At 42.2% G+C, this 27521-nt stretch overlaps 1 protein-coding gene across 1 annotated transcript in view; it reads right to left on the reverse strand.

Moving 5' to 3' along the window:
- The window catches only part of RAVER2 (ribonucleoprotein, PTB binding 2), a 63693-nt gene extending 39310 nt beyond the window's left edge, over positions 1 to 24383 (reverse strand). Inside the window, exons 1-4 of the mRNA XM_040978421.1 lie at positions 23707 to 24383; positions 6989 to 7055; positions 5440 to 5909; positions 1105 to 1296 (exon numbers count right to left, since the gene is read on the reverse strand). Coding sequence (XP_040834355.1) covers positions 1105 to 1296; positions 5440 to 5909; positions 6989 to 7055; positions 23707 to 24195 — 1218 coding nt within the window. The 5' untranslated portion in view covers positions 24196 to 24383. The remainder of the gene's footprint in view (positions 1 to 1104; positions 1297 to 5439; positions 5910 to 6988; positions 7056 to 23706) is intronic.
- Between the last annotated feature and the right edge of the window lie 3138 nt (positions 24384 to 27521).

Consider the following 27521-nt stretch of genomic DNA (forward strand, 5'->3'; position numbering starts at 1 on the left):
TGGGTCAGGCTGAAGCCATGAGTCAGAGCCTTCTATTAGGGCGGCCCAGTACTTGCACCAGTAGTACATCAACTACTATAAAAATAGCAAAATGATGACAAATAAGCTGAAGATTTGCTGGGGGGAGGGAAAAATGTCACTTTATGCCAGTCACCTATAGTGGCGTCAAGACACCCAATTGATTAATTCATCTACAATCACTGATGGTATAATCCTTATTCTGCCATCATGTTACAGAAGGAATAAGGACACTAGTTATCAGAGAGCATTTTTTTTAAAATGAATTTCCTGTGGTTTACAGGTGTTCAATAGTCTTCCTTGCTTTGGCATCAACCTGCCACATCACCATGGGTCCTCTAATGTTACAACACCACAGACCATTATTGAACTACTACTTGAGTAGAATGAATCACATAATTACTCACTGTCATTTTATGGTCACCCAATTTAGCAGGTAAAACTAAGGAAATACTCAGTTAAATTTAGAATTTATATAAATAATTATTTTTCAGAATATCTCATGGAAATTTTATACTTATCTGACAGTTTTATCCCCAATCACCCCAAAACATGTCAATATTCCATCCATATTTTAGTGTCACACTCAAATGCCACTTTCATCATGAAATCTTTCCCTTATTTTTTTTTAAGTGTATTCCTTCACTCAAGCAATGAATAGCATTCTAAGTGCCTGGATCAAAACTATCAGAAAGACATAGTCTATTTCCCAGGTTCTCCAGACTAGAAAAGTAGAGAATGTTATTTATACAGTTACAGTAATAAAGTACAATACAGCAGATAAACAAATAGAAGGCCCATATTTTACAATGATTGCAAAGAGTATGTTACATATACCTAAAACTGAAAACTGGGTAAAAATGCAGTAAAATTCCTTCAAAAACAAACAAAAGCCTTTTAAAATCAGACCCTTTGTTGTTTTTTGGGTTATGTTTTCACTTGGTTTGACAAAGGTAACAGCCAACTTTTTTTGTTTTAAAGGTGTTTTCAATGTGGTGGAAAGATACGATGGTTCAAAGATCGACTGTTCTGAACCAATTATAACCACATTAGAATTTTCTATATCCTATAAAAGAAAATTCTTACCACATGTTGAGCCACTATCAGTGCTGCTAATGTACTTCGCCCTGGAGCTCCTGGCGCACAGAAGGAAACGTGGACTTTGCTCCCCTTGATGGTCATACCATGTGCTGCTTGCTGAACCTCCTCAGCGTGCTCTGCCGTGCTGTATTCAACCACTGCAAAGTCACCAACGTAACTACCTTCATCCTGTGCAAGCTGATGCAATACATTTTATTAAAAGGGCATTCTGACACTTACTTCAAGACATTTAATATCATTTTCAAATTCATAAAAGTTACCAGAGCATGAAACTCATGAAAATTACATGTTCTCTATGAAAGTAATATTTAGTAGTTGCTTAAATGTCCTTCCTAGACACAAGATAAAAAAAATGGTTAATTTTCAATTCTTTGATTTTTCTACTTATTTTAACACCCAAAGCCCAAATGATAATACTCATGTTAAGACAAATAAGAAACTGGTAATAAAGATATGGGGAGGCACAAGCAATGAAACATACTGAATAATTAATGGACTATATACCAAAAGTAAAATGGTAAAAATACCATTATCAAGAAAGAGGAATTATAATCAACTTTTATTTTACTATTTTAGTTGATTCAGAAATGTGATCAAACATACTAAAACTTTTACTTAGGAAACTTTTCCACAGGTTTCTAAGAATATCACATGCAACACACAATCTTATTATCTAAATAAAACTTCTGCCATACTCAATTTGTTTCCAGTTCCTCTTCTCTAAATACATAAGGAAGGATACTGGAGATCGAGATGTACAATGACAGGAACAAAGGCCAAAAGCAAAAAAAAAACACCAAGACACCAAAATGTTCTTAAGCTTTGAACATTATCACAATATAAACAGTAAATATGAAAAATTTAGCTTGATATGTTTTTTGTTTATTTGAACGGTAGAATTACAGAGACAGGGAGGAAAACAGAGAGCTTTTTCACCCACTGGCTCATTCCCCGAAGAATCACAGCAACACATTTACACTACTTAGTGGGTTTGGAATCTCTGAAATTAATACAAAAAATCTCCAAAAAGCTCATGGAAATGTTAACTATGATAAAACACATGGATTCTCGGCCCAGCACGGTGGCCTAGCAGCTAAACTGCACGCGCCAGGATCCCTTATGGGCGCCAATTCTAATCCCAGCGACTTTACTTCCCATCCAGCTCCCTGCTGGTGAGCTGGGGAAAGCAGTCTAGAACAGTCCAAAGCCTTGGGATCCTGTACCCACGTGGGAGACCCGGAGGAGGCTCCTGACTTCTGCTTCAGATCGGCTGAGCTCTGGCCGCTGCAGCCGCTTGGAGAATCATCGGACAGAAGAACTTTCTCTCTCTCTCTCCTCCTCTCTATATATCTGACTTTCCAATAGAAAATAAATAAATAAATAATCTTCAAAAAAAAAAACAAAGAACATAGATTTCAAAACATGTTGAACCAAAGCAAGCGTCTTTTTACTCTAGTTTTTCCACAAACTTCTTAAAGTATCCTCACACTGTAAGTCAAGTGTTCCTCAGTGCTTTTGTTTAAGCTGCTTTTCTAAATTTAAGGTTCACTTTTTTTACTTTCTTATCTATATGGATCAAACTTCTACTTTTTCTTGTTCTTTTAAAACTGTCCATTAATATTCTTTTATCCATAAATTGTTTTCCATACATATGGGAGAAATGGAAAATATCTCTTCTAAATACCTAAAATATCCTATTCCTCTGGCAATCCAAACCAGGTGTTAAAATGAGATTTTCTTGAGACTGGCCTTGCTTTATTTATAACACAATGTCAACTTGTGTATGATTTAACAAAATTATGAACTTTTTAAAAAACGATTTATTTATTTTTGTTGCAATGTCAGATATACAGAGAGGACCTTTAGCTGCTGGGCTACCTATCATACAGGGCCCCAAAACTTCTGAACTTCAAAAACATTTGCACCATTGCTGCTTCATTATGATGATACTCATTTCCAAAAAGTTATAAACTAATTTCTAAAAGGACAAAATTAATATTTAAGGTCACAGTACCAGCAGTGAAGGTTTTTTCCAGTTCAATACAAGAGTCACTCACTGCATGAAGTAATATTCTGATTTCTGATTTCACTAATTTTCTACTCAAGGGTTTTAGCAGAAGCTAAAATGTCAAACATGCTGTAACAAACATTCTTCATCAAATATAAACCTATATTCTCTAAGATAACTTTCAACTATTCCAACCTTGGGGATCCTAGCTCAAAAACAATTGTGATAAAGGTCCTTTCAATTTTGAGAGTGATAATTCAAACACCAATCATACCAAATGGCTTTTTATCTCACATCTGCTTCAAAGATATTCACAAAACTACAAGAAATATGAATGGCCACAGGATAATGACATCACAATATAATTCTCACTAAACAATCACTTATCAGTAAGCCAATCAAGCTTCCAATACTGAAAAATCATTTACCACAAAATATCCTAATTTCACTCAGTTTTTAGATGGTTTCCTTAACATGCTGTGATTGGAGCAGTGGATATGTAAGAAAGTCAATCATTACTCTTAAAATCCTAAAAAGCTCATTTTAAAAGAAACTGAAGATAAAATGGTGGTTCTAAGGATGGGGAAGTTTGGGAAGATACAGTCAAAAATGGAATATTTGGGGGTATTGCTGCAGCACAGATAAGGCAATCTGCATATTACAGCACAGACGTCTCATAGTGCAGCACAGGTTTGAGTCCAGGTACCTAGGCCCTGACACTCCTGTGAGGATGCAATACTCCCAGACTCCCAGTCAGTTACTGCAGCCATTTGGGGAGAGAGCAGGCAGATGCAAGTTCTCCTTCCCTTTGCTACTCTGCCTTTCAATTAGTATGTCTTTAAAATAATATATGTATGTAGGTATAAATTCTGTTAGGCAAGAGTATTTTGTACAACGTGGTGACTATAAACACACACTTCAATTCCAAAATTTCCTACCACAAAAGTAGGTACTCGGCAAACTTAACTACAGGGAAAAAAAAAGAGGAGGCAGAGAAGAATGGTAAGAAAGTACATGAAGAGAAGAGGGGGCTAAAAGGAGAAGAAAAGCATGAAGAATTACTCTCTTGCTATCAAATCTGTAAAGCAATGGACTTTAGTATATTACAAAACAGCATATATTTTAACTATTTATTAGAATACATTTACTTTATTATGAAAAAGTGTTTGAAAACTCTCACCAGTGTTAACAGTTTTCAGGATCTTCTCTTACATACTATCACTGTATTAAGATAAATTAATTCTTCTCAAACTTCATAAGCTTTGTAGTCTCAATTATATCACTCCTCATATATGATTTATGATTACTTACAAACTTGTCAGTGTCCTCTACCAAACATTAAGGAATTGAAATACACTCTCTCTGCATTTATTACAGTGCCGGGTACAAAAAAATATCTGCACAAATGGGGCTGGAGCAGTAGCTTAGTGGCTAAAGACCTCACCTTGCATGCTCCAGAATCCCAAATGGGCACCGGTTCTAATCCTGCTGCCCCACTTCCCATCCACTTCCCTGCTTGTAGCCTGGGAAAGCAACAGAGGACAGCACAGAGCCTTGGGATCCTGCAACAGAGTAGGAGACCCAAAAGAGGATTTTGGCTCCGGTTCGGCTCAGCTCCAGCCATTGTGGCCATTTGGGAAGCAAACCAGTGGATGCAAGATCATTCTACTTTCCCTTCTCTCTATAAATCTGACTGAAAAATAAAAATAAACAAATCTTTAAAAAAAAAATCTGGACACATGCCTGAATCAACAAATGAAGGTCTAGACAAAAAGATAAAACCAGAAATCAAATCAGTAAAGTTTAATAAAAAATTTCCCATGAGAATAAATAAAGTCTTTTACAGACTAAAGCAGAATTAAATTACATCTGTGGGGCCTGGCGCAGTAACCTAGCAGCCAAAGTTCTTGTCTTGCATGCACCAGGATCCCATATGGGCACCAGTTTGTGACCTGGCGACCACACTTTCCATCCAGTTTCCTGCCAGAGGCCTAGGAAAGCAGTTGAAGACAACCCAAAGCCTTGGGACCCTGTACCTGTGTGGGAGACCTGGAAGAGGCTCCAGGCTCCTGGCTTTGGATTGGCTTAGCTCTGGCCATTGTGGCCACTTGGCGAGTAAATCAGCAAATGGAAGATCTTCCTTCCTGTCTCTCCTCTCTGTATATCTGACTTTCAATAAAAAAATAAATCTTTTTTAAAAATTTACAATTGTGTTAGTCACACAGACATAAAAATAATTTTCTAAGTGCATGTGAAATGAATATATGTGCACATACTTTAAATATTTCTAACAATCCCTTTAAAATACTTACCTGGCAAAACACAGGTTTATGGACACTGGAAAAATATTGCAATAGCTCTTCTGAATCCGTGCAGTCAGTAGGGAGTTTATCTACACAAAGGCACTTAGAATGAATGAGCTCTGAGGCCAATAGATTAACATCCATCCATTGTGCAAAGAGTGCTGATTCTCCTAATTGTTTTCCCAACAGATCCAATCTAGCCTTTGCAGCAAAGTCTTTTTTCATGTATTCCACAAATCCATAGCCTTTGGAATGGCCAGTAACTTCACTGTAGATCAGAAAACATCTTTCAACATTTCCATAACCACGAACAAGTTCTTCAAACTCTTCTAAGGTAAAAGAAATGGGCAAGTTGGTAATACAAAGCAAAGCATCCGTTGGCTGGAGCTGGACTATCAAGTCTTTCCCACGAAAAGAATACTGATGAAACATCTGAATTGCATTCTGGGCTTGCTCCCCATTCAATAAGGTAACAAAAGCTGTAAGATAATAAAACAAATTGATTAGAGTGATGTTTAAAAAAATTTTTTTTTTACTGTGAAATGTATTGCTAGTAAATCAGTAAACATACAACTACACTTTTCTGAAACTGAATGACCATATGGTCATATCCCTACTATATACAATGCACAAATGTTTTCTATTCTATCACAGATTTTTTTTTTTCAAATGCTGACACCTCCCTCTAATACATTAATTTCATAATCCATTACTCAAATATCATGTGTAATAGTAGAGGTGCCAGCACAGTAGCCCAATGGCTAAAGTCCTCATCTTGCACGCACCAGGATCCCATACGGGCACTGGCTTTAATCCTGGTGGCCCCACCTCCCATCCAGCTTCCTGCCAGAGGCCTGGGAAAGCAGTCGAGAACAGCCCAAAACCTTGGGACCCTGCACCTGTGTGGGAGACCAGAAGAGGCTCTGGCTCCTGGTTTCAGATTGGCTCAGTACTGGCCATTGTGGCTATTTGGGCAATGAATCATTGAATGGACAGCCTTTCCCCCTGTTTCTTCTCCTCTCTGTATATCTGACTTTCCAGTAGAAATAAAATAAAACTTAAAAAAATAGTAGAGATTTTGCTAAAGGACTTTTTTGATAGGCTAAGACAAGTTTGTTATTCCCACAACGTCAAACTGAATTTCATCTTAATCTATAATGGTTCTTTTTACTAATATTTTTAATCTGGGAAAAAATAAATCATGTAAATATTTTTAAAAAACAGATTTGAACATTTGCTAATTTAGAAGCGGATGGATGTAACACTCGCATTATCCTCCAAACTTTATTATTATAAAAGTTCTTGAACATTCACATTACACACAAAGAAACAATATAGCTGAATCTTAATTTATAAAAGTCAAACTAATATACAGAAAAATCAAAACCTAGGATACTAATATTACTTTCAGAAAACAAATTGTGTGATACTTACATGACTTCACCTCTAAGAATTTCATACATTAGCTTAAGCATGTAAACAGAGGAACTCTTTTTGTTCCATGATAGTCATAATGAACAATCACAATGAAGCTGGATGCTTATAACTGAAATCTTACCTGTTCGTTTATTTCTGTCCACATAACAGTATTTTAACTCAAAGTCTTTCAACAAATCATGAACTTCCTAAAAAGAAACAAAACCATGAATTTAACAAGCATACCACTGCAGTTCACAAATGTTGTAGCTATAATTTAACACTGCTGTAATTACCATGAACACCAGGCTCCATGTGAAAAATAATCTTCCATGGATTCTTATTATTTAAAATTAAATGCATTCAAGCCCCACCTGATATATCAGCTTTTACCCCAAATTTATCCCCAAGTACAATACCTGTTTGTAACACATCTTCCTGTTCAGAATATACTTCATGGGGATAAGATGCACTATCCTAACTATATTTCTGCTTACAATTATAGACTGACCTAGAATACAGCAAACATATCACTAAAGTTCCTAGCTGTAACTGAAATCTTTAAAAACCCTACCTCAATGTTTTTGATGAAGATACAGGGTAATTTCCCACAGAATGAGTACCCTCAGCCACAGAAGTAATAGACAGCATTTCCCTCTGAGCCTACAAGACATGGACTGGATGCCAAGTTTCTTTTGTTGCCCCATAAAGAGAAAAGGGGAGCAAAAATGCAGAATGCATCACAAATGCTTCTAACACAGACTGCACCTGTATATTGTGGCACAAACATGAAGAAGAAAATATACGAAGATTGTATACATTTAGAAATTCCTAGATATGAAAACACCTAAAAACTACCAATATACAGCATGTAATTCAATTGTTTCCCCCTGGCTCCCCAAGATGTTTAAACTACTTTTGGATTTCTCAGCCTTTATATTACTAATCTAGCCTATCCTTTTTCTTCTGATAGCAAAACTTACATTCACTTGGGAACCTAAGAGATTAGATTTGTTCTGTTTTCCCAATGCTCCTTGACATTTTCAAGCATCCATACTGAAGCATTCAAGGATACAGTTTGAGGGCCTAGCATAATGGCTCACTTGGCTAATCCTATGCACTGCCAGCATCATCATCCCATGTGGGCATCAGTTCCTGTCCTGGTGGCTCCACTTCCCACCCAGCTCTCTGTTAATAGTCTGGAAAAGCAGAGAGGATGGTCCAAACTCTTGAGACCGAATACCAGTGGGAGAGACCTGGAAGAAGTTCCTGGCTCCTGGCTTCAGACAAGCTCGCCTCTAGCCACTGGAGCCATTTGGGGAATTAATCAGTAGATGGAAGATCTTTCTGCTTCTCCTTCTAAAAATCTGCCTTTCCAATAGAAAATAAAGAAATCTTAAAAAACAACAACAACAAAAAGATGTAGTTCGAAATGTGAAGAAAGAATATGGAATGCAGACTGTGCCAAAGGAAACAAAACTTCCTACATAGAAAAATACTATGTTCCTTTATGCCCTAAGTGGGCGAACTCTCAATGAGTCTCCCCTAAACTGGCCAAATTAAAAGCTTGAAACCTGAAAGAGTTCTAACAACTATCAACATTTTACTATGGTCTATCACATAGTAGTCGAGGACTAACACGAAAGTTCCCTACACTAATACAATTTTATAAGATTTCCACTAATTTTCAAGCTAAATTTTCAAACTAACATCTTTGGCATCTGTTCTTTGCTGAGATGTATACTTGGCCTGACAGTGAAGTCACTAAACTTCACTAGAATGGTTACTGCTACTTTGTCTTTTATCTTATATTCTTTCTTAATGGGAAAATGAAAATCTGTTCCAGCCATCACTGGACATGCAGAAAGAATCCAATGCAGGAAAAAAAAATTCAATGCAGAGAATCATCATCCAACTTAGGAAAGAGAGTGCAAAAGAAGGAAATAATTCAAGAGTCTGTTCAGAACCAAGAGATCTCTTAAATGCAAAAATCCAGAACTCAAAGTCCCTCCCACAGCAGGCTGGCCTGACTTCAGGTCTCCAGTTGATAATGTAGGCAGGTAGGGGACAAAGAACTAAGCACTTCATACCCAAAAGACATGTACCACACAAATCCTCACAAGTCCCATCATCTTCCATGCTGGTGCATCATTCTGCATGCATCACAAAATGCAACTAAGCCTAACTTTCCATCATGCACCGCATGCCAGAATACCTTCCTGGAGATCACCACATTTACTGAAACTCCATCTCAGGCCCTGCCCCAAGCACTACCTCTATAAAAAAAAGACAACCCTAGTCTGGATGGAAAGGCAACTGTCCCTTCTGAGGTTTATCTTTCAATAAATCCTATTTTTCTGCTCATCTGACCAAAAAAACAAAAACAAAAACAAAAAAACCCCAAAAACTTCATTTTCTGAACAGCAATTACCAATAGCAAATTTGATGAACAGGATGTTAAGCAAAATTGACATCAGATGCCTTTAGTAATACATTTCAAGATCAGCTTCATTATCACTTCCTGAAGTCCAGCTAGAAAGTCTTACGTAGGGGCCAGCACTAGGCAAAGCAAAGTAGGTCTCCACAAAGCAACAACATCTCTTAGGGTAACAGGTTCAAGTCCTAGCAACTGCACTTCCAATCCAGCTACCTGATAATGGTTTAGGAAAGCAGTAGAGGATGCCCCAAGTGCCCACATGGGAGACCCAAAGAAGTTTCTGGGCTCAGGTCTGGCTATTGTTGCCATGAACCAGCAGATGAAAGAGCTCCCCTCCCACCCCCTTCTCTATTTTGTCTTTCAAGAAAAGCAAACAAATGTTTAAAAAGAAAGTTTTAAAGTCTTCCAAAGGGACCTGTATTTCTAGCACAGTGAGTTAAGTTGAATGCATCCGACATTAGACAAGATCAGGTGCATTATATGGCCATAGTAGCATATAATGTTAGAGCACAGTTTTGAGTTCCAGCTGCTTAGCTTATGATTCAACTCCCTGCTAACTAGCCTGTGAAAGTATATGAAGATGGCTGAAGCATCTGGATCACTGTAACCCATGTGGGAGACCCAGATGGAATTCCAGGCTCCTGCCTTTGCTCTGTCCTGGCCCTAGCTGTTGCAACTATTTGAGAGGTAAACCAGCACATGGTTCTCTGTCTTCCCCCCAAAAAATAAAAACCAATCTTAACAGCAAACAAATCAAAAATAAAATAAAAACAAACAAAAAACCCTCTTTCATATGAAATGTTTCATCAAAAATGATTAACAGCTTTCAACTCAAGCAAAGAATGACACCTCTGCCACCAAAAGTTCCAGCTAGTCTAGAATTCTTTGGTGAAACTTGGCCTTTGTTTTTTTTTTTTTTAAAGATTTATTTATCACAAAGTCAGATATACAGAGAAGAGGAGAGATAGAGAGAAAGATCTTCCGTCCGACGATTCACTCCCCAAGTGACCGCAACCACCAGTGCTGTGCCGATCCGAAACCGGGAACCAGGAACTTCTTCCCGGTCTCCCACACAGGTGCAGGGTCTCAAGGCTTTAGGCCATCCTCGACTGCCTTCCCAGGCCACAGGCAGGGAGCTAGATGGGAATTGTAGCTGCCGGGATAAGAACCGGCGCCCATATGGGATTCCAGGACGTTCAAGGCAAGGACTTTAGCCGCTAGGCCATGCCACCGGGCCCAACTTGGCCTTTGTTATAAACCTGAACCACATTGGCTACACAAACTAAGCTTCACTGTTTTTTTTTTAATTGTTCTAAGAAAAACTTTCATAGATTAAAATGTCACTGTTTCCAAAGTGGAGAAAAAAAAAAAGCACAAACTTTGCTAATTTTTATTTTTCACTTAATTTGCTGTATGAAATACTACATGTAATAAATATTAAGCTATAAGGCATAATAACAAAGTAAACACCCTGAAGCTCACTTTCAAATTTAAGAACTAGAACAGCAACAACAGTGCTGCCTCTTCCTACCTAAACCCGCCTGCCTACCTGGGTATGTATCTGCTGGATTTTTTTATAACTTGTCTTTTGAGCTTTGTAAAAATGATATACTACTACTATCAATCTACTGTGGCTTAACTTTCAAGTTCAATACTATATTTTTAAAACATGCTTCTTCCATGTTGCTGTTACACATATTGATATTTTATGTACTCATTTTTCTACCAGTAATCTGGTTTCCAAGTTGTCATTTAATGCTATGTCATTTATATTTTAACTACTTTTATTTTAAAATTATTATAAATTAATACAATTTCTGTAATTTGATATATTCCCTGGTATTTATATACAAGAGTACATCTAGAAATGAAATGTCTAGACTATTTGTATACAAATGACCAAATTCATAAACTGATACACCCATTCTTTGCCAAAATGGTGAACCAGTTTATATTCCTATCAACATCACTCATAAATCCCACTGAAGCACAAACCCTTTCCAGGCCTAGTGCTATCACACAATTAAGTTTTGTCCAATCAACAGATATGAAACTGTCTCACTGTTGTCTTATTTCATATCCTTTTGAATAATAAGTTAGGATATGGTCATGGTTAATCTCATGTTAACTAGAGTTATGTAGTCAAACACTAATATATGCTGTTGTGGTTATTCTGCACAAATATGTAGCATCTGTAAGTTGATTTACGATTACCCTAGAAAAAGTGAATGGACCTCTTGAAATTGGTTGAAAGCATTCACTAAAAAATAAAAACAAAAAGCAAAAATGTTTACTGGAGAACTCAGCCTCAAATATGTAGTGTCAGTACCTGCCTGAGTTTACAACCTGCCAGCATGTTCTTCAGACTTTGGACTTGCCAGGCCCAATAACCGTGTGTGTCGATTTCTTGTTCATACACACATATGTTCTATGTATGTTTATATGACTATCTTTGCAACTAGTTCTGTTTTTCTGCAGAACCCTAATTGATACAAGAATCTTTTCCTATTTATTTACTATTTGTTTCATCTTCTGAAAAACATTAACTCTACTGGCCTATTTTTCTACTTTCTTTTTATTTGTAGGAGAGCTAAAAGCCAATAAAAACATCCTAAATATCTATCCATTCTCATTGCCTGAATTATAAATGTATTCCAAATATGTGCTCTGCTATTTTATCATTTTTAAAAAGCCAAATTTATCACTCTTTTCCTCCTAAAGTTTGTTTTTTATGCCATAATAAATCCTAACTAACCAAAGTCAAAAAGAATCTTTCTTTTGTTTGCAGAAAGGCTAAAATTTGTTTCTATTTCAATTTTTATTAAGTGTGGAGTTTCTGTTGGAGCAAAGTTTTTCTTTTTCCCATCCCTCAGAATGAAAGCCACTCTCAATCTTTTTCCATGTGGATAACCAACTGTTGGAACACCATCACTATACACCATCTTCTCTCAAACTGCAAAATAATCTCAGTATCAAGCACGCTCCCACATAAACACAGATGTTTCTATCTCTTCTGATCTCATCGGACATTTTCTCTATTCTGTGCCAATATCATACCATCATAGACAAGACAGCTTCACAACTCGCGATATCTGACAAATGTCCTCTTCACTATTGTGTCATATAAACAGACAGTTGGGCCAAACTTCTGTTAGTGTATATTTGGATTTTTTTTAAGTTAGAGACGTTTTTTTTAGATTTACTCACTTTTATTCTGAAAAGGAGATTTTAGCAGAGAAAGAAAAGACAGAAAGAGAAATCTTCCATCCACTGTCTACTCTCCAAATGGCCAAAGGCCAGAGCCGAGCTGATCCAAATCAGAGAGCCAGGATCTACCTCCCAGCTTCCCACACTGCTGCAACAGAAGCCCAAGGCCTTGGACCATCCTCCACTGCCTGGAGCGGAGCCAGTGCTTCCAGGACGAGGATCAGCCTACTACACCACCACCCTGGGCCCACTAAAAAGCTTAGGGCCCAGTACAGTAGCCTAGGGGCTAATATCCTCACCTTGCAACTGCCAGGATCCCATATAGGTGCCAATTCTAATCCCAGCAGTCCCACTTCCCATCCAGCTCCCTGCTTGCAGCCTAGGATAGCAGTCGAGAACAGTACAAAGTCCTAGGACCCTGCACCCGTGTGGGAGACCAGGAAGAGGTTCTGGGTTACTGGCTTCAGATTGGCCCAGCTCTGGCCATTACGGTTTCTTGAGTGAAAGAGCAGATGGAACATCTTCCTCTCTCTCTACTCCTCTCTGTATATTTGACTTTCCAATAAATAAATAAATAAATTTTAAAAAGAGAGAGTGAGAGAACAAAGCTTAATGGTATTGCTGAGTAGAATATACTTAGAATATCTGAACTAGCTCACCCAACAATTGATAAGCAATATTAGGGACATTTTTATTTAGACATTGGCCATTTGTATGCCCCTTCTTTAATATTCTGCCTACTTTTAACACGGTTTACTTAATTTGCAGAACTTCTCTATAAATTCTAGATACTAGTTCTTTGTCAAATATAGACATTTCAAATACCTTCTAGCCTGCACTTTGTCTTTTTATAATATCAAAATTTTAAAGAACCTTTATCAGTTTTAAGTGTTTCCAATAAGTTGAAATCTAACAATTTTTTTTCCTTAAGAAATATTCTGTGGAAAACATTAAGCAAAATAATGCATGATACTCTTTCAAAAAATAAAATTTCGCATCACTACTCTTTTAACTAATGTTGAGAGGGGAATACAAATATTATACACTGTAACTGCTTGAAAATCTCTTTAATAAACATTTTTTTTTTTTGAGCATTCACTCTATATTAGGCACAGTACCTAAACTGTAGGCAGCCATGAGGCCAGGCACTTGACACAGCCAATAAGACACCACTTGGGACCATGGCATCCCAAACTAGCATGCCTTGGTTCAAGTTCCAGCTCTCCTCCCAATTCCAGCTTCCTACTAATACGAACCTGCAAGGCAGCCAGTGCCAACCACATGGGGCAGCTGGTTTGAGTTCTGGGCTCCTGGCTTCAGCTTAGAACATCTCTTTTTGTGCCTTGTGAAGACATTTAAAACAGTATTTCTTAATTCTTAAAGGTAAATAAAGTTTTTTAATCCAGTCTACTAATCTATGATGTTTGGTTGAGCTTAAGCCAATTACTTTCAGGGTTAATAGGTATGGGTGGTAATTTGGTCCTGTCATTTTAGTAATGGGTTGTTCATTGATTTAATCTTCTGTTGTCATTTTATTGGGATGTTCTTCACATTTGCCTTTGGTTTTGTTTGGTACTATTCCTCTTCTCTGTCAAGAGAAAATCTTGAGGCATCATTTGTAGGGCAGGTTTGGAAGAAGCAAGTTTACTAATCTTGACAATAGGATGCTGGACTCTGCCATTGTCCATGTCCGCAATGATAGACATATGACTGTGTATGAAGAACTACACTGTAGTAATGATACAGAGGAACTAGGTGGGGGCGGGGAAATTGGGGAGGAGATAAGGGAAATTCCAGGAGCCTATGGAACTGTATCATAAAATGATAATAATAATTTTTTTAAATGAAATGAATGGAAAAAAAAAGAAAGAAAAGAAAAAGAAATAAGATTGGGGGGAAAAAATGCAAGGCACATTATTCACAGAAGAGCGGATAACTGTATATACACACCCAAAGAAATACTGGAATGATAGTGTATCTAATGCTTAGCATTAAACATACTGATTATATCTGATTATCTTAAGCATTTAAAAAAAAAGAAAAAAAAGTAAATAAAGTTAATCATGGATTGCACAAGAACCAGAGAACAATAAGCTATGTGATGGAATTCTGAGGGATGCACAACCCCTTGAAATTATATGCAAATTTTTGTGTAGCAATGAACACTAACACTTGTATAGTGAAAAGGTTTACAATTTTAACACACACACTGGAAATAGTTGACTGAATAATTGTAAGTGAACAGAGTTCACTGGGAAAGAAGTTAACAGTCTTATATTACAAAATTTATTCACTCAATAAGCAATCCTAAGAGCTTGCCATGTGTCAGATGTATTAACAGAAGCACAGCATTTTAGAACAAGGTAGGTCAGAATCCCATTCTGACACTCTGATTTCCATTTCCACTGGAACAAAGTGTCAGGCTCCAGGTTAAATACACCTGCTGCAAAGGCAAACATTACATAATCCTTGCCCTTTAAAACAGTTATAATACAATGTTTATTGAGAGAAATTAGTTATAATGTAGTGCAAGTAAGAATATGAGCTATGGAATCAAGCTCATATTCTTATGACATTATAAGAACAAGGTATTATTTCTTCGCCATTCTCTAACTAACTGAATAATCTTAAGCAAATTACTTGAAATTTTTTCATATCCATTTCCTTAACAGTAAGACTGGGAGAAGAAATTCTGACCTTTCAGCCTTGCAACAAGTATTAAATATAATAAGAATGAAGATTTGATCACAGTATCTGGCAAAATGAGGCGGCCTGGCAAGAGATTTGCTCTAGATGAGGAGTATGGGGAGATTTTAGCTAGACTTCTATACTCAATTGTGAGCGTCACACTTTAAGAGATAATAACAATGGCAATGGTGTTGTGTTCAAATAAGAATAAGATGGTGCAGAAACTCGGAAACATGTGTTAAGAACTAGTGATCTGAAGCAATTTAAGCTGTAACTCAAAATCATACTACATACGATAATACTAGAACTGCAGAAGGGTAGACACTGGATCAAGACATCAAAATTTGGCCCAGAGCAGACGCCATGCTTACACTGGTACAAGCTTGCAGGGCCTGGGGAGCCTGGGGACTCTCACATGTGCTTAGGTCCTGGGCTGATGGGTGGATGGGAGGAGGAGAGGGTCTCAGGCTGGCATGCTGGTGTGATGCACTGGTGGACAGGGCTTGGGAACTCATAAACTGCTTGGGTCTCAGGAGGGCAGAGGGGTAGGGTCCCAGGCTGGCACGCGTGCCAGAGGTCAGGATTTAGAGAACTGTGCATGTATCTGAGTCACAGGTGGGAGGGCAGGGCTCCAGACAAACACACCACCCAACCGGAAGACTAGGTTGAGGAACCTAGAGGCTGTGCACTGCTCAGGAAAGGCATTATGCGATATGATGGAATACAGTGCAGGTGAGGAATGACTTCTGAGAGACTTTCACAGAGTGCTTTTGAGGAAGGAAACTGGAGATGGAGATGGGCTAGTAAGGCCTATACTTGGCAGGGCTTAACCACAGTAACCGTAAGTGTTGTAACAGAGGATGGGTCACATTAGGCTGGGCCATGACACTAACCAGCACCCAACAGAACCAGGTCTGGTCAAATTCTGTCAGGGATATATGGGCTCACCCCATGGGACTGCAATACCCACTGATTTGCTCAGGAGTTGGGGATGGTGATAGACCAAAATAGATATATGACTACAGAATTCAGAGACACTCATGAGAACTGGGGTTGCAGGGCACAGCATCCACCAATACTCACAAAAGCCAAGACTTGGGCCTGGAGTATGCCTGGTAAGGATCTAACACCCATGGCATGCATGAGATCTGGGTCTGGGAGTGGGCCTGATGAGGGAATTTGGAGAACTCTCCTGGTGGGCCATACCTCCTGCTGGTGAGCATGTGGGTCAGGGCTGACTGTCAGTAAGGCGGGGAAAGGCTACGCCACCAAGTATTGGCAGAATATGGGCTGGCCCTGAGCATGGGGAGTGGTGTGAGGGAGAAGGCAGGGACAAGGGAAGACAACTGGGCAGGGCTGGACCAAACCACAGCATCTGGCATGAACAGGAGCCAGATGAGGTACAGTATATGCCAGACTAGGCTATCACACCTATTGCTTTGCATGAAAGCCGGGGATGGGGACAGGATGGGCAGTGCTAAGCTGCAGCACCCACCAGAGACTGGGGGCAGGCTGGGCCAGACCAGGAGGCAGAATTTGATTGCAAAGGCCAAGCGAGGGGTCGAGTTAAACCAGGCTAGATCAGAGCAACTACAGGCACACATAAGATCTAAGGCTAAGTAAGCCTGGTTGGGGAGTTAAGGGGATGCTCTTGCTGGGTTGCAATTCCCACTGGAGAGCATGAGAACAGTACTGGGCGGTGAACTGGGCTGGACACAGCAGCATCCCTCAGCATGGGTGTGGACTAAATCTGGGGTGTGCCAGACTGAGCAAGGTTCAAGCACCAATCGTGCTCACTAAAGTAAGGATGGGAAGACAGGCCAGGCTAGGTCTCGGCACCAGCTAAACCACGAGAGCTGGGTCATGCAGTAAACCAAAGGGGCATGGGGCTTGGCCGTAGCAATCAGCACTAACAGCCAGAATGGGTACGGGCAGGTCAGACAAGTCTGTTGTACCTATTGGGGACAGGAGATGGGCCAAGTCACAGTGGGCCAAAAACCCACTGGCATGCATGAGATCTGTGACCTTAAGATGGCCTGATAAGAGGAGGTTGGGGAACTGCTCTACTGGGGTGCAGTTCCTGATGGTAAGCTCAAGAACAAAGGCTGGGTGCTGTCCAGACCAGGACAGATTATAGTTCCCAGCAGCATACATGTGGCTCAGATTTAGGGGTAAACTGGATAAGCCCAGTTCATAGCACCCACTGGTGGGTGTGAGAGCCAAGACAGGTTGCAGCACAGGCTAGGCAGGGCTGCAATACCAGCTGGTTCACATTAGTGCCAAAATAGGAGGCTGGATAGGCTGAGCTGGACTAGGCTGCAGCACCCACCAGCATGAGCTGGAATGGAGGGCAGGCTGAGACAAGGTAGGCAGCAGCATCCAAGGGTGAATACTGAGGTGAGGCTGGCCATGCGGATTTGTTGATTAGTTTAGGTTACTACTCCCTGGTACCTACACAAAGTAAAAAGATACTACTTTATTACTTAGTGCACAGAAACATATTAAAATGCTAATCTTTAAAATTAAAATACTACCTACTACACTATTTCTTTGGGAAAAAGGGTTGTAATTCCAAAGAAAAATTCCCAAGCATAACCCATCCATTAAATGGAAAATAGTCTCTTCTTCTCAAATGTGTTTTCAGCACAAAGAATCACCAGCGCCATGGCCTAGCAGCTAAAGTCCTTGCCTTGAATGCACCAGTTCTAATCCCGGCAGCTCCACTTCCCTTCCAGCTCCCTGCTTGTAGCCTAGGAAAGCAGTCAAGGACGGCCCAGAGAACTGGGAGCCTGAACCTGCATGGGAGACTTGGAAAGACATTCCTGGCTCCTGGCTTCTAATCAGCACAGCACTGGCCACTGCGCTCACTTGGGGAGCAAACCATTGGATGGAAGATCTTCCTCTCTGTCTCTCCTCCTCTCTGTACATCTGCCTTTCCAATAAAAATAAATAAATCTTTTAAAAAAATGGAAACAAATAACATTTTAAAATATGATACAAATAAATGAATATGTAAATACACTCTTTTGGGAAAGTAAGAATTTAGGCATAAGAACATCTGATTCCTCAGCAATTTAACAAAAACCACATCAGTTATTCCATAAGGATAAATACGCAATTTAGCCCAGATCTTATTCTAACAGACATAAAGTGAAAGCAAACCTTAATAGGTTGACAGTAAATACAATTAAAAATATTAGGGCCAGCAACATGGCATAATGTTAACGCATTAAGCCACTGCTTGCAGCCCAAACATCCCATGAGTGTCAATTAAGCTGCTCCACTTCTGATCCAGTTCCTGATAACACAACTGGGAAAGCAGTGCAGACAGCCCAACTGTGTGGGCCCTGCACCCACCTAAAAATCCTGGAGAAGCTCCTGGCTTTGGATCAGCCCGGCCTAGCCATAGCGACTGCAGCCACTTGGGAAGTGAATCAGGGAATGGAAGAGCCATCCCCCTGCCCCCATCTCAAACTTGTTCAAATAAATAAAAGAAAATCTCAAAAAACTAATTGTTAAAGGAAATTAGCCAAAGACAATGTAAACAAGTCACATAGAACATTCAAGAATATATTGCAAACTGGGGAAAAGTATAACTAAATGTTACTTTTATTAGACTAATAAAAATATCAAGTCTCAGTGTAAATAAGCAAAACATTGTCCTTTAACTGCATCTAGAAATTAGCACACTTTTGGTCTATTTATTTATGTAGCACAAACCACTATTAGCTACAATATGACTATGATTGGAAAAGTAGCAAAGGTAGTACAAGTTCTGAAAAACACAGGAAAAAAGAACACTACCTGAGCAAATATTACAGGTAATCAAACACTGATGATTGCAGATTTTAAAATTCTACACCAAAAATAGTAAAAATAACATTTTGAAAAACAGGCAAAGTAGGTAAATACTAAGCTTTGTACCATCCTTGACTGCTTTCCCAGGCCCCAAGCAGAGAGCTGGATGGGAAGCAGGGCTGCCAGGATTAGAACTGGCACCCATATGGGATCCTGGCACATTCAAGGTGAAGACTTTAGCCACTAGGCCACCACACCAGGCTCTTGCTGAAATGCCTTGGCTATACACTCACACACACGCGCGCGCACACACACGCACATATATATATAAATAACTACAGAGAGTTGGGAGAGACAGATTTTTCACCTGTTGTTTCACTCCCAAGATGGCTGCAATGGTCAGAGCCACGCCAGGCAAAGCCAGGAGCATCAGGCAGATCTCCCATGTGGATAGCACTTAGCCATCTTCAACTGCTTCCCCATGGCCTAAGTAGGGAGCTGGATCAGGAGTGCAGCATCTGAGAAGCTGGTGTTACAGGCAGTACCTACTACAAGCGACAACATCCAAAATTTCAGTTCTTACAAAATTTGGCATGGAGCCGGTGTTGCAGCATGGTAATAAATCCACCACCTGCAGTACCAGCACCCAATATGGGTACAGCTGCTAACACAAACTGCTGCTAAAACAGAGAATATTTCAATTCCTTGAGCCCCTGCACCCACATGGGATGCTGGGAAGAAGTTCCTGGCTCTTGACTTCAGAGTTGTCCAGCTCCAGCCAAAGCTGCATTTAGGGAGTGAACCAGCAGATAAAGATTTGACCTCTTCTGCTTCTTGCTGTCAAATAAAAAAATCTTTTATAGATGATTTTTTAAAAATAACATAAGATACTTCATTTGGTAGTAACAAATTCATCCAGATGTATAGACCTTAACAAATTTTATTTGCTAGCTTATGCATACTATTTCACAGGAAATCCTAAAATTCAGGCAAATCCATAACAAAAATACCTTGGGCCCGGCGTGATAGGGCAGTGGTTAAGGTCCTCCCCTTGCACACCCGGGATCCCATATGGGCGTCGGTTCTAATCCCGGGGTCCCCACTTCCCATCCAGCTCCCTGCCTGTGGCCTGGGAAAGCAGTCCAGGACGTCCCAAAGCTTTGGGACCCTGTACCCACATGGGAGACCCGGAAGAAGTTCCTGGATCCTGGCTTCGGATAGGCATAGTAGCATCGGCCATTGCGCTCACTTGGGGGAGTGAATCATGGGATGGAAGATCTTCCTCTCTATCTCTCCTCCTCTCTGTATATCTGCCTTTCCAATAAAAAAAAAAAATAAAATAAATCTTTAAAAAAAAAAACTCAAAAAAAAAATCATCCTAATTCTCAAAGTTTTTTCCATCACTAAAGTCAGGTCTAATTAAAACTATTCTTTATGATTTGATACATTTTTCATGTCTTTTTAAAAAGGAAATGGGGGCCCGGTGCGATGTGGCTCAACAGCTAAATCATACCTTGCAAGTGCCAGGATCCCATACAGGCACCAGTTCATATCTCGGCAACTCCACTTACCATACAGCTCTCTGCTTATGGCCTGAGAAAACAGCAGAGGATGGCCCAAAGCCATGGAACCCATTGTGGCCATCTGGGGAGTGAATCAGCTCTCTCCCCTCTGGTAATCTGCCTTTTCAATAAAAATAAATAAATCTTTTTTAAAAAAAGAGGGGAGGGGATGAAAAACAGCACCAAAGAACTGCCTTGATTTTCTAACCTAAATATTTTTAGAATGTAAGAAAACATAGTAACAAAAACAGATTTTCATAATAGAAAGACACTTTTCTAATCTCTTCTATATATCTACGCAGAATTGCTATCATATTATTTAAAACAGCAAGGAAGTTGCTTCTAAGTAATCAATTCATTGCAAATGTCCTTACTGGTTTGTGGCATCACAAAACTTGCCTGACAGATGGAAAGTGGAACTGGAAGAATGCAAACTTGAAAGAGGGATAATATACACAATAGAGACAGATACTTCATAAATTCACATTTCATAAGAATTTTCTTTTAAGATTTTTTTATTTTCATTGCAAAATCAGATAGACAGAAAGGAGGAGAAACAGAGGAAGATCTTCCATCCAATGATTCACTCCCCAAGTGACCACAATGGCCAGTGGTGTGCCGATCTGAAGCCAGGAGCCAGGTACCTCCTCCAGGTCTCCCACTTGGGTGCAGGGTCCCAAGGATCTGGGCCATCCTTGACTGCTTTCCCAGGCCACAAGCAGGGAGCGGATAGGAAGTGGAGCTGCCGGGATTAGAACCAGTGCCCCTATGGGATCCCGGCACATTCAAGGCAAGGACTTTAGCCTCTAGGCCACAGCACCAGGCCCACATTTCATAAAACTTTTAAGACTTTCGAGACATGCATTTCCCATCTGCTGATTCACTGCCTACATGCTGACAACAGCCAGGGCAGGGCCAAGCCAGAGCCAAGAGCTCAATCCAAGCTTCCCAAGTGTCAGGGACTATTGAGTGGTCAACTATAGTCTCTTATGGAAGCATATTAGCAAGAATCTGGAACTTCCATGGGGTCAAATCAGGCACTTGACTATGGGATACAGCAATCCTAAGCAGTTCCCTACCGTAGCTTTTGAAAATGTTCCCTCATGCACTGGGTTTTTTTTTTTAAAGATTTATTTTTATTACTATTTTTTTTATTGGAAAGGCGGATATACAGAGAGGAGAGACAGAGAGGAAGATCTTCCATCCAATGATTCACTCCCTAAGTGAGCCCAATGGCCGATGCTGTGCCGGTCTGAAGCCATGAGACTCTTCTGGGTCTCCCATGTGGGCGCAGGGTCCCAAAGCTTTGGGCCGACCTCGACTGCCGTCCTGGGCCACGGGCAGGGAGCTGGAAGGGAAGCGGGGCTGCCAGGATAGAACCGGTGCTCATATGGGATCCCGGGTGTGCAAGGCGAGGACCTTAACCACTTGCGCCACTGCGCCGGGCCCATGCACTGGGTTTTAAAGTTACACGGTCAGGGCCCGGCGGAGTGGCCTAGTGGCTAAAGTCCTCGCCTTGAACATCCTGGGATCCCATATGGGCGCCGGTTCTAATCCTGGCAGCTCCACTTCCTATCCAGCTCCCTGCTTGTGGCCTGGAAAAACAGTCAAGGATGGCCCAGATCCTTGGGACCCTACACCCGTGTGCGATACCGGAAGAACTTCCTGGATCCTGGCTTTGGATCGGATTTGGAAGATCTTCCTCTCTGTCTCTCCTCTCTGTATATCCGCCTTTCTAATAAAAAAAAATAAATAAATCTTTAAAAAAAAGTTACGTGGTCGTGGGGCCCAGCGCCATGGTCTAGTGGCTAAAATCCTTGCCTTGATTATGCCGGGATCCCATATGGGTGCCAGTTCTAACGGCCACGCTTCCCATCCAGCTCCCTGCTTGTGGCCTGGGAAAGTAGTTGAGGACAGCCCAAAGCCTTGGGACCCTGCACCCTCATGGGAGACATGGAGGACTTTCGAGGCTCCTGGTTCCTGGCTTCGGATTGGCTCAGCTCCAGTCGTTGTGGCCACTTGGGGAGTGAGTAAATCAACATTTTCCTCTCTGTATATCTCCCTTTCCAATAAAAATAAATAAATCTTAAAGTTACATGGTCACATCTGTCATAAACGGCTATGTCAGGCCTGATTATCCAGTAATAAGCATTAGTTTCATTATGTATTGGGTCTCACGGAAGAACTGACAGACAATTGTCGGTAGCCAGTCATCTCACAATTCCATGTGTGCAGTTACAGCAAGAACGACATGAGTAGGCTCAAAAATAAAAACTATCAGGAGAGCCTATCACACTCAACACAAAAACTCCAATTAGACATAAAACGTTAACATCCTGACAATGAATAAATTCTTAAGAATCACAGATAGGATCTGTTCCTGATTTAAAAAAAAAAAATACACATGCATACCTACACTACTAAAGAGGTCATGTCCCAGGGTAGCAAGGGTGGGTCAGAAACAGAGATGGTTTTCCTCTCTGAGCTGTCCGTATTTTCTAGCTTACCTATAATCAGCATGTCTAATACTTTTTTTTAAAGTTAAATAGATGCGGAACATGTAATCTTAAAGCAATAATCAGTTTGGAGAAAGACAGGAGTCCCCTGCCCGTAAGCACCATCCCAGTCACCGGGCAACAAATTCCCGAGTATCTGTTCCGGCAGAGGACGCAGCAAGCTCCCTGAAGCACAGAACCGCCCCTCCGCTCCGGGGCTTTCGCAACCCTAGGAGACACAGTCGTCCCACACGAACTCAATCTCTCCCGTGTCGCCGCGAGCCAGGGGGCTCCACGCAGGACCGCCCCGCTCCGCCGGCCACGTCCCCTTCCCCCCACGCGACCCCCTCCGCGGGCCCGAGGAGCAGGAAAAGAGCGGGCCCGGCTCGGGGGTGGCCGACCGTAACCACCGCCTCCCGCCGCCGCCACCCAGGCCAGACCGCCTCACCTCTCAAAACCTCCATTTCCTAGTCTGTCCCGCTCCCTGGCACGGCCTCTGGAGCCTCGCTAAGCCAGAGGGCTAAGTCCAAGCCAGGTCTCCCCCATCCCACGTCGCCACCCTCCCTCCCTCCGTCCGTTCCCTGGCGCTCGGCCGCGGAACAGAACCCGCAGCCCCGCAACGCGCGTCCCCGCCTCCCCCGCGCCCCGCAAGCCAAGCGCCGGCCCCCCTTACCTGGCAGCTGCAGTCCTGGGGCAGATTTCTCACCAGGATTTTCCTGCGGTTGGTCAGCTCACGCCGCATCCGCTGCAGCCGCGCGGCGATCTCCTCGGGGGGCAGCGCGGCGGGCGCGGGGTTCCGGCCGCCCTCGAGCGCCACGCCGGGGCTGCCCGGCTCCTGGGGCCCCGGCTCCTGCCCAGACTTCGGCTCCGGCGCCGATTCCGCTCCTGGCTCCGGCCCCGACTCGGGCCCCTGATTAGGCCCCGGCTCCGCTACGGACTCTGGCTCCGACTCCGACCCCGACTCCGGGCCTGCTTCGGGCCTGGCCTTCGGTCCCGATTCTGCTGGGCCCGCGTCGAGCTCGGGCTTCGACCCCGACTCCGGCCCCGCTTCGGGCCCTGATTCCGGCCCCGCTCCCAACTCTGGTCCGGGCTCCGGCCCGGGCTCCGGCGCGCTTAGGCCCGGGCCCCCTTGGCCGCCGTCCTCTCCTACCGCCGCCGCCATCTTTCCCGGCGTCCCGCGGCCGCGAACTCCTCGGAGACTTCGAGGAGAAACGGAGAGAAAAAGGCGAGAGGAGACGAACAGAGGCCGCGGAGTGGGCCCAGACACCGCCAGGGAAGGAGGGAGGGAGGGAAACAGGGAGGAAGAGCGCCAAGGAGGCGGCACCACGGCCGGCAGCCGGCGGGCGGAGAGAGGAAACCTGAGGAGGAGCCGAGAGCCGCCTCACAGGAACCTCCCCTCAGGCGCCGACCCGCGCAGGGCGGCGCCCCGCCCCCACGGCCCGCCCCGAGCCCGGGCGTCTGCGCCCCCGGCACCTGCGCGGGCGGGCGGCGCTGCGCCTCGGGGGCCGCCGGAGGTTGGGGTGCAGCCCTTCGGCGTCGGCTGCCGGGGCGAGCTGAAAACGCCCGGCCCCGGGCCCCGGCCCGGTGTGCGCACGTGACGCCGCGGCTCTCCCGGCGCAACTGCCGCGCACGGGCGGCTCGGGGGCAGCCGGACTTGCCGTACCGGTGCCTGCCACAGCCGGAAGGGGTCTGGGCAGTAACCTTTCAGCTGCCAGCTGCGGCTTCGGTTTGAGTTCACAATGAAAAGTAGGATTTGAGCTGTTTTAGGGAGAGAACAGAAACTTATTCATACATTTAGGAACATCATCGTATTTTTCTCGCTGTACGTGAGAAAGCCATTGCTGTTTACCTGTGCTTCGACCCGGCAGATTGAGTTTGCAACATGAAACTCCATGTCGACTTTATACCATTCTCTATACCTGCAAGGTCCGCATAGATTCAAATAGAGGAATGCTGGACTTGTGACTGTTGCTGAGGAACTAAGCCATTGTTACATTGTCGTGGTAAACAGTGGGAGGAGGGGGAGAGGATAAAAGGGAAAATCCCTGAGCCTAAGGAACTGAAAAAAAAAATCTCAATGTCCAAACAATGGCTGTAAAGAAAGAGTAGTTAGCTGGAGAATTGTGTGAATAAAAGCTTCTGGAAAGAATTACCTTCAGTAAAGTTCTCAATCCATCAACCTTTGGTGTCAGCCCAAAAGCCCCCTAGCAAAGGGAACCTGTGTCTTGAGTGTGTAATGTACTAACATACACAACAAATATACTAACCAAAAAAAAAAATCTTTTTAGAAATGTTCATTTTCATCTACTTGAAACACGTAGGGACAGAGACCTTCCATCCACTAATTCATTCTCCCAGTTGCCTATCCAAAGCCTGGGCTGGGCCAGACCCAGCCAGAAGACTAGAAATTCCATTCAGATCTCCAAGGTCAGGAGAGATGTGCATATTTGCCCCATCATCCCTGCCTCTTATGCACAGTAGCAGGAAGATGGACTGAAAGCAGAACAGTGGGAGACTCCCACTGGCACACTGATGGGAGTCCTAAGTGCACATTTAACATGTGGCACCGTAATAGCCCACAGCCAAAACCGAGTCTGTAATACTATGTAATGTTGCTAATGAACATAACCATAACAAGAAAAAAAAAAAGATTTCTAAACAGTATACGATAAATTTACTACTCGTGACCCTTGTGCTACTGAATGCTAAATATATTTTGTAGTTCTTCACAGAATCCAATTTTATTCTCCTCACTTTTCAGATGAAGAAATGCAGTTGATTCTGATTAATCAACTCAAGGCCAATGCTCCAAGTAGCAGAAAATGATTCACTTGTAATTTTGGGTAGAAACCACAAAAGATAGCTAATGTTCCTGTTTTACTCTGCTTATACTTGTATCAATGAAATGATATTCTCAGAATCAGAAAATCTACGTAGCCGCATACAGGTTGGTATTCACAAGGGGTTGGGAAAGGGATAACAGGAAACAATTGCTTATGGGTCCAGCTGTTCATTCACAGTAATCATGTTTGGAGATGTCTACAGGGTATTGTGAAAAGATACACTGATTTTGACTCAAAATTTAAAAATTGTGTGCACTAGGGTCTTCAAAAAATTTGTACAATGCTATTGTGTATATTCCAAAAACTTTTGCACCAAAATAAACTTTTTTTATCCCATTTTCCCATAAACATTCTGAGGCATGCTCTTAAAGGCGATGATTTCCTGATACTGCGAGAGGGCTTTATTACTTGGGTTTCCCCTCATAACATTCTAAGTGAGCTCTTATAGTTCACAGCTCTGCTTTTTACACATTTTGTACTCTGAGACTCTATGCTACTGTGGTTTTTTCTGAAGATTTATTTTTTATTGGAAATAGACAAGGAGATACAGAGAGAAATATCTTCTAGCTACTGGCTCACCCCCCAAGTGACTTCAGCAGCCCAAGCTGAGCTAATCTGAAGCCAGGAGCCAGGAGTTTCTTCTGTGTGTCCCACATGGGTGCAGCGTCCTAAGGCTTTGGGCCATCCTCTACTGCTTTTGCAGGCCACAAGCGGGGAGCTCGATGGGAAATAGAGCAGCGAGGACATGAACCAGCACCCATATGGGATCCTGGTGGATGCAAGACAAGGATTTAACCACTAGGCCATTGCACTGGACCCTATGCCACTATATTTGAACAACACTGTTTTTCATGGCCAGATACTACTGTATTGTGTGAATTGTAATAATTTGCTTCACTAATCTCTCGGTGAAAGAGCACTTGATGGAACACTGCAGACCAAATTCTCCATCTAGCATCTAAGGCTATGGACACACCAAAACAGACAAGTATGGGAAGTGGTGTCTCACACCTGGTGCAATGAAGCCAACACCAGTTTACAACAATTGAGACTACTCTAATAACACTCTCAGGACTCTTCCCCCATCAAGATCCCTGGAGCAAAATCAGGGGACCATGTCTATTCTCTAGTGCTGATGTGATCTGGCAGCAAGGAGCTGTGCAACATCTCCCCTGCCGCTGTCACAGGAGGGACTGGGGAGGCCAAGAGTCAGAGTGCCAGCACAAAGGAAGCACACGACCAAGGGAGTGAGCCCCTTCCTGTCCTGGGCCTTTATAGGGACTTGTGAGAGGAGTGGTTACACGACAATGCAATGCTGCCCCCTCTCAGGTTCCAGAAGATGCTAGGTGAGCATCACAGGTGGGCAGGAAAGAATACCTAGGTGGTGGTAGGAGGGTAGCTTCCAAGCTCCTGATCCTGAACTAGCTGCCCACCTCACTACAAAGAAAAATGGTTGTTTCTCTGCTTGTATCCATGATATTCTGATATCAAAAATAACTAATTTTTGCTTTACATTTCACTCCTTTGATTTAAAATTGTATGCATTTTAAATTCCCCTATGCCTCATTTTGTAGAACTGAGAGATTTTGAAAAGAATATTGTTTAATGTGGACAAGAAACATGAATAGCTTTAGCATATACAGTA

Source organism: Ochotona curzoniae, unplaced genomic scaffold (genome assembly GCF_017591425.1).
Source record: "Ochotona curzoniae isolate NIBS_2020 unplaced genomic scaffold, NIBS_Ocur_1.0 contig_291, whole genome shotgun sequence".
NCBI classification, from domain to species: Eukaryota; Metazoa; Chordata; class Mammalia; order Lagomorpha; family Ochotonidae; genus Ochotona; species Ochotona curzoniae.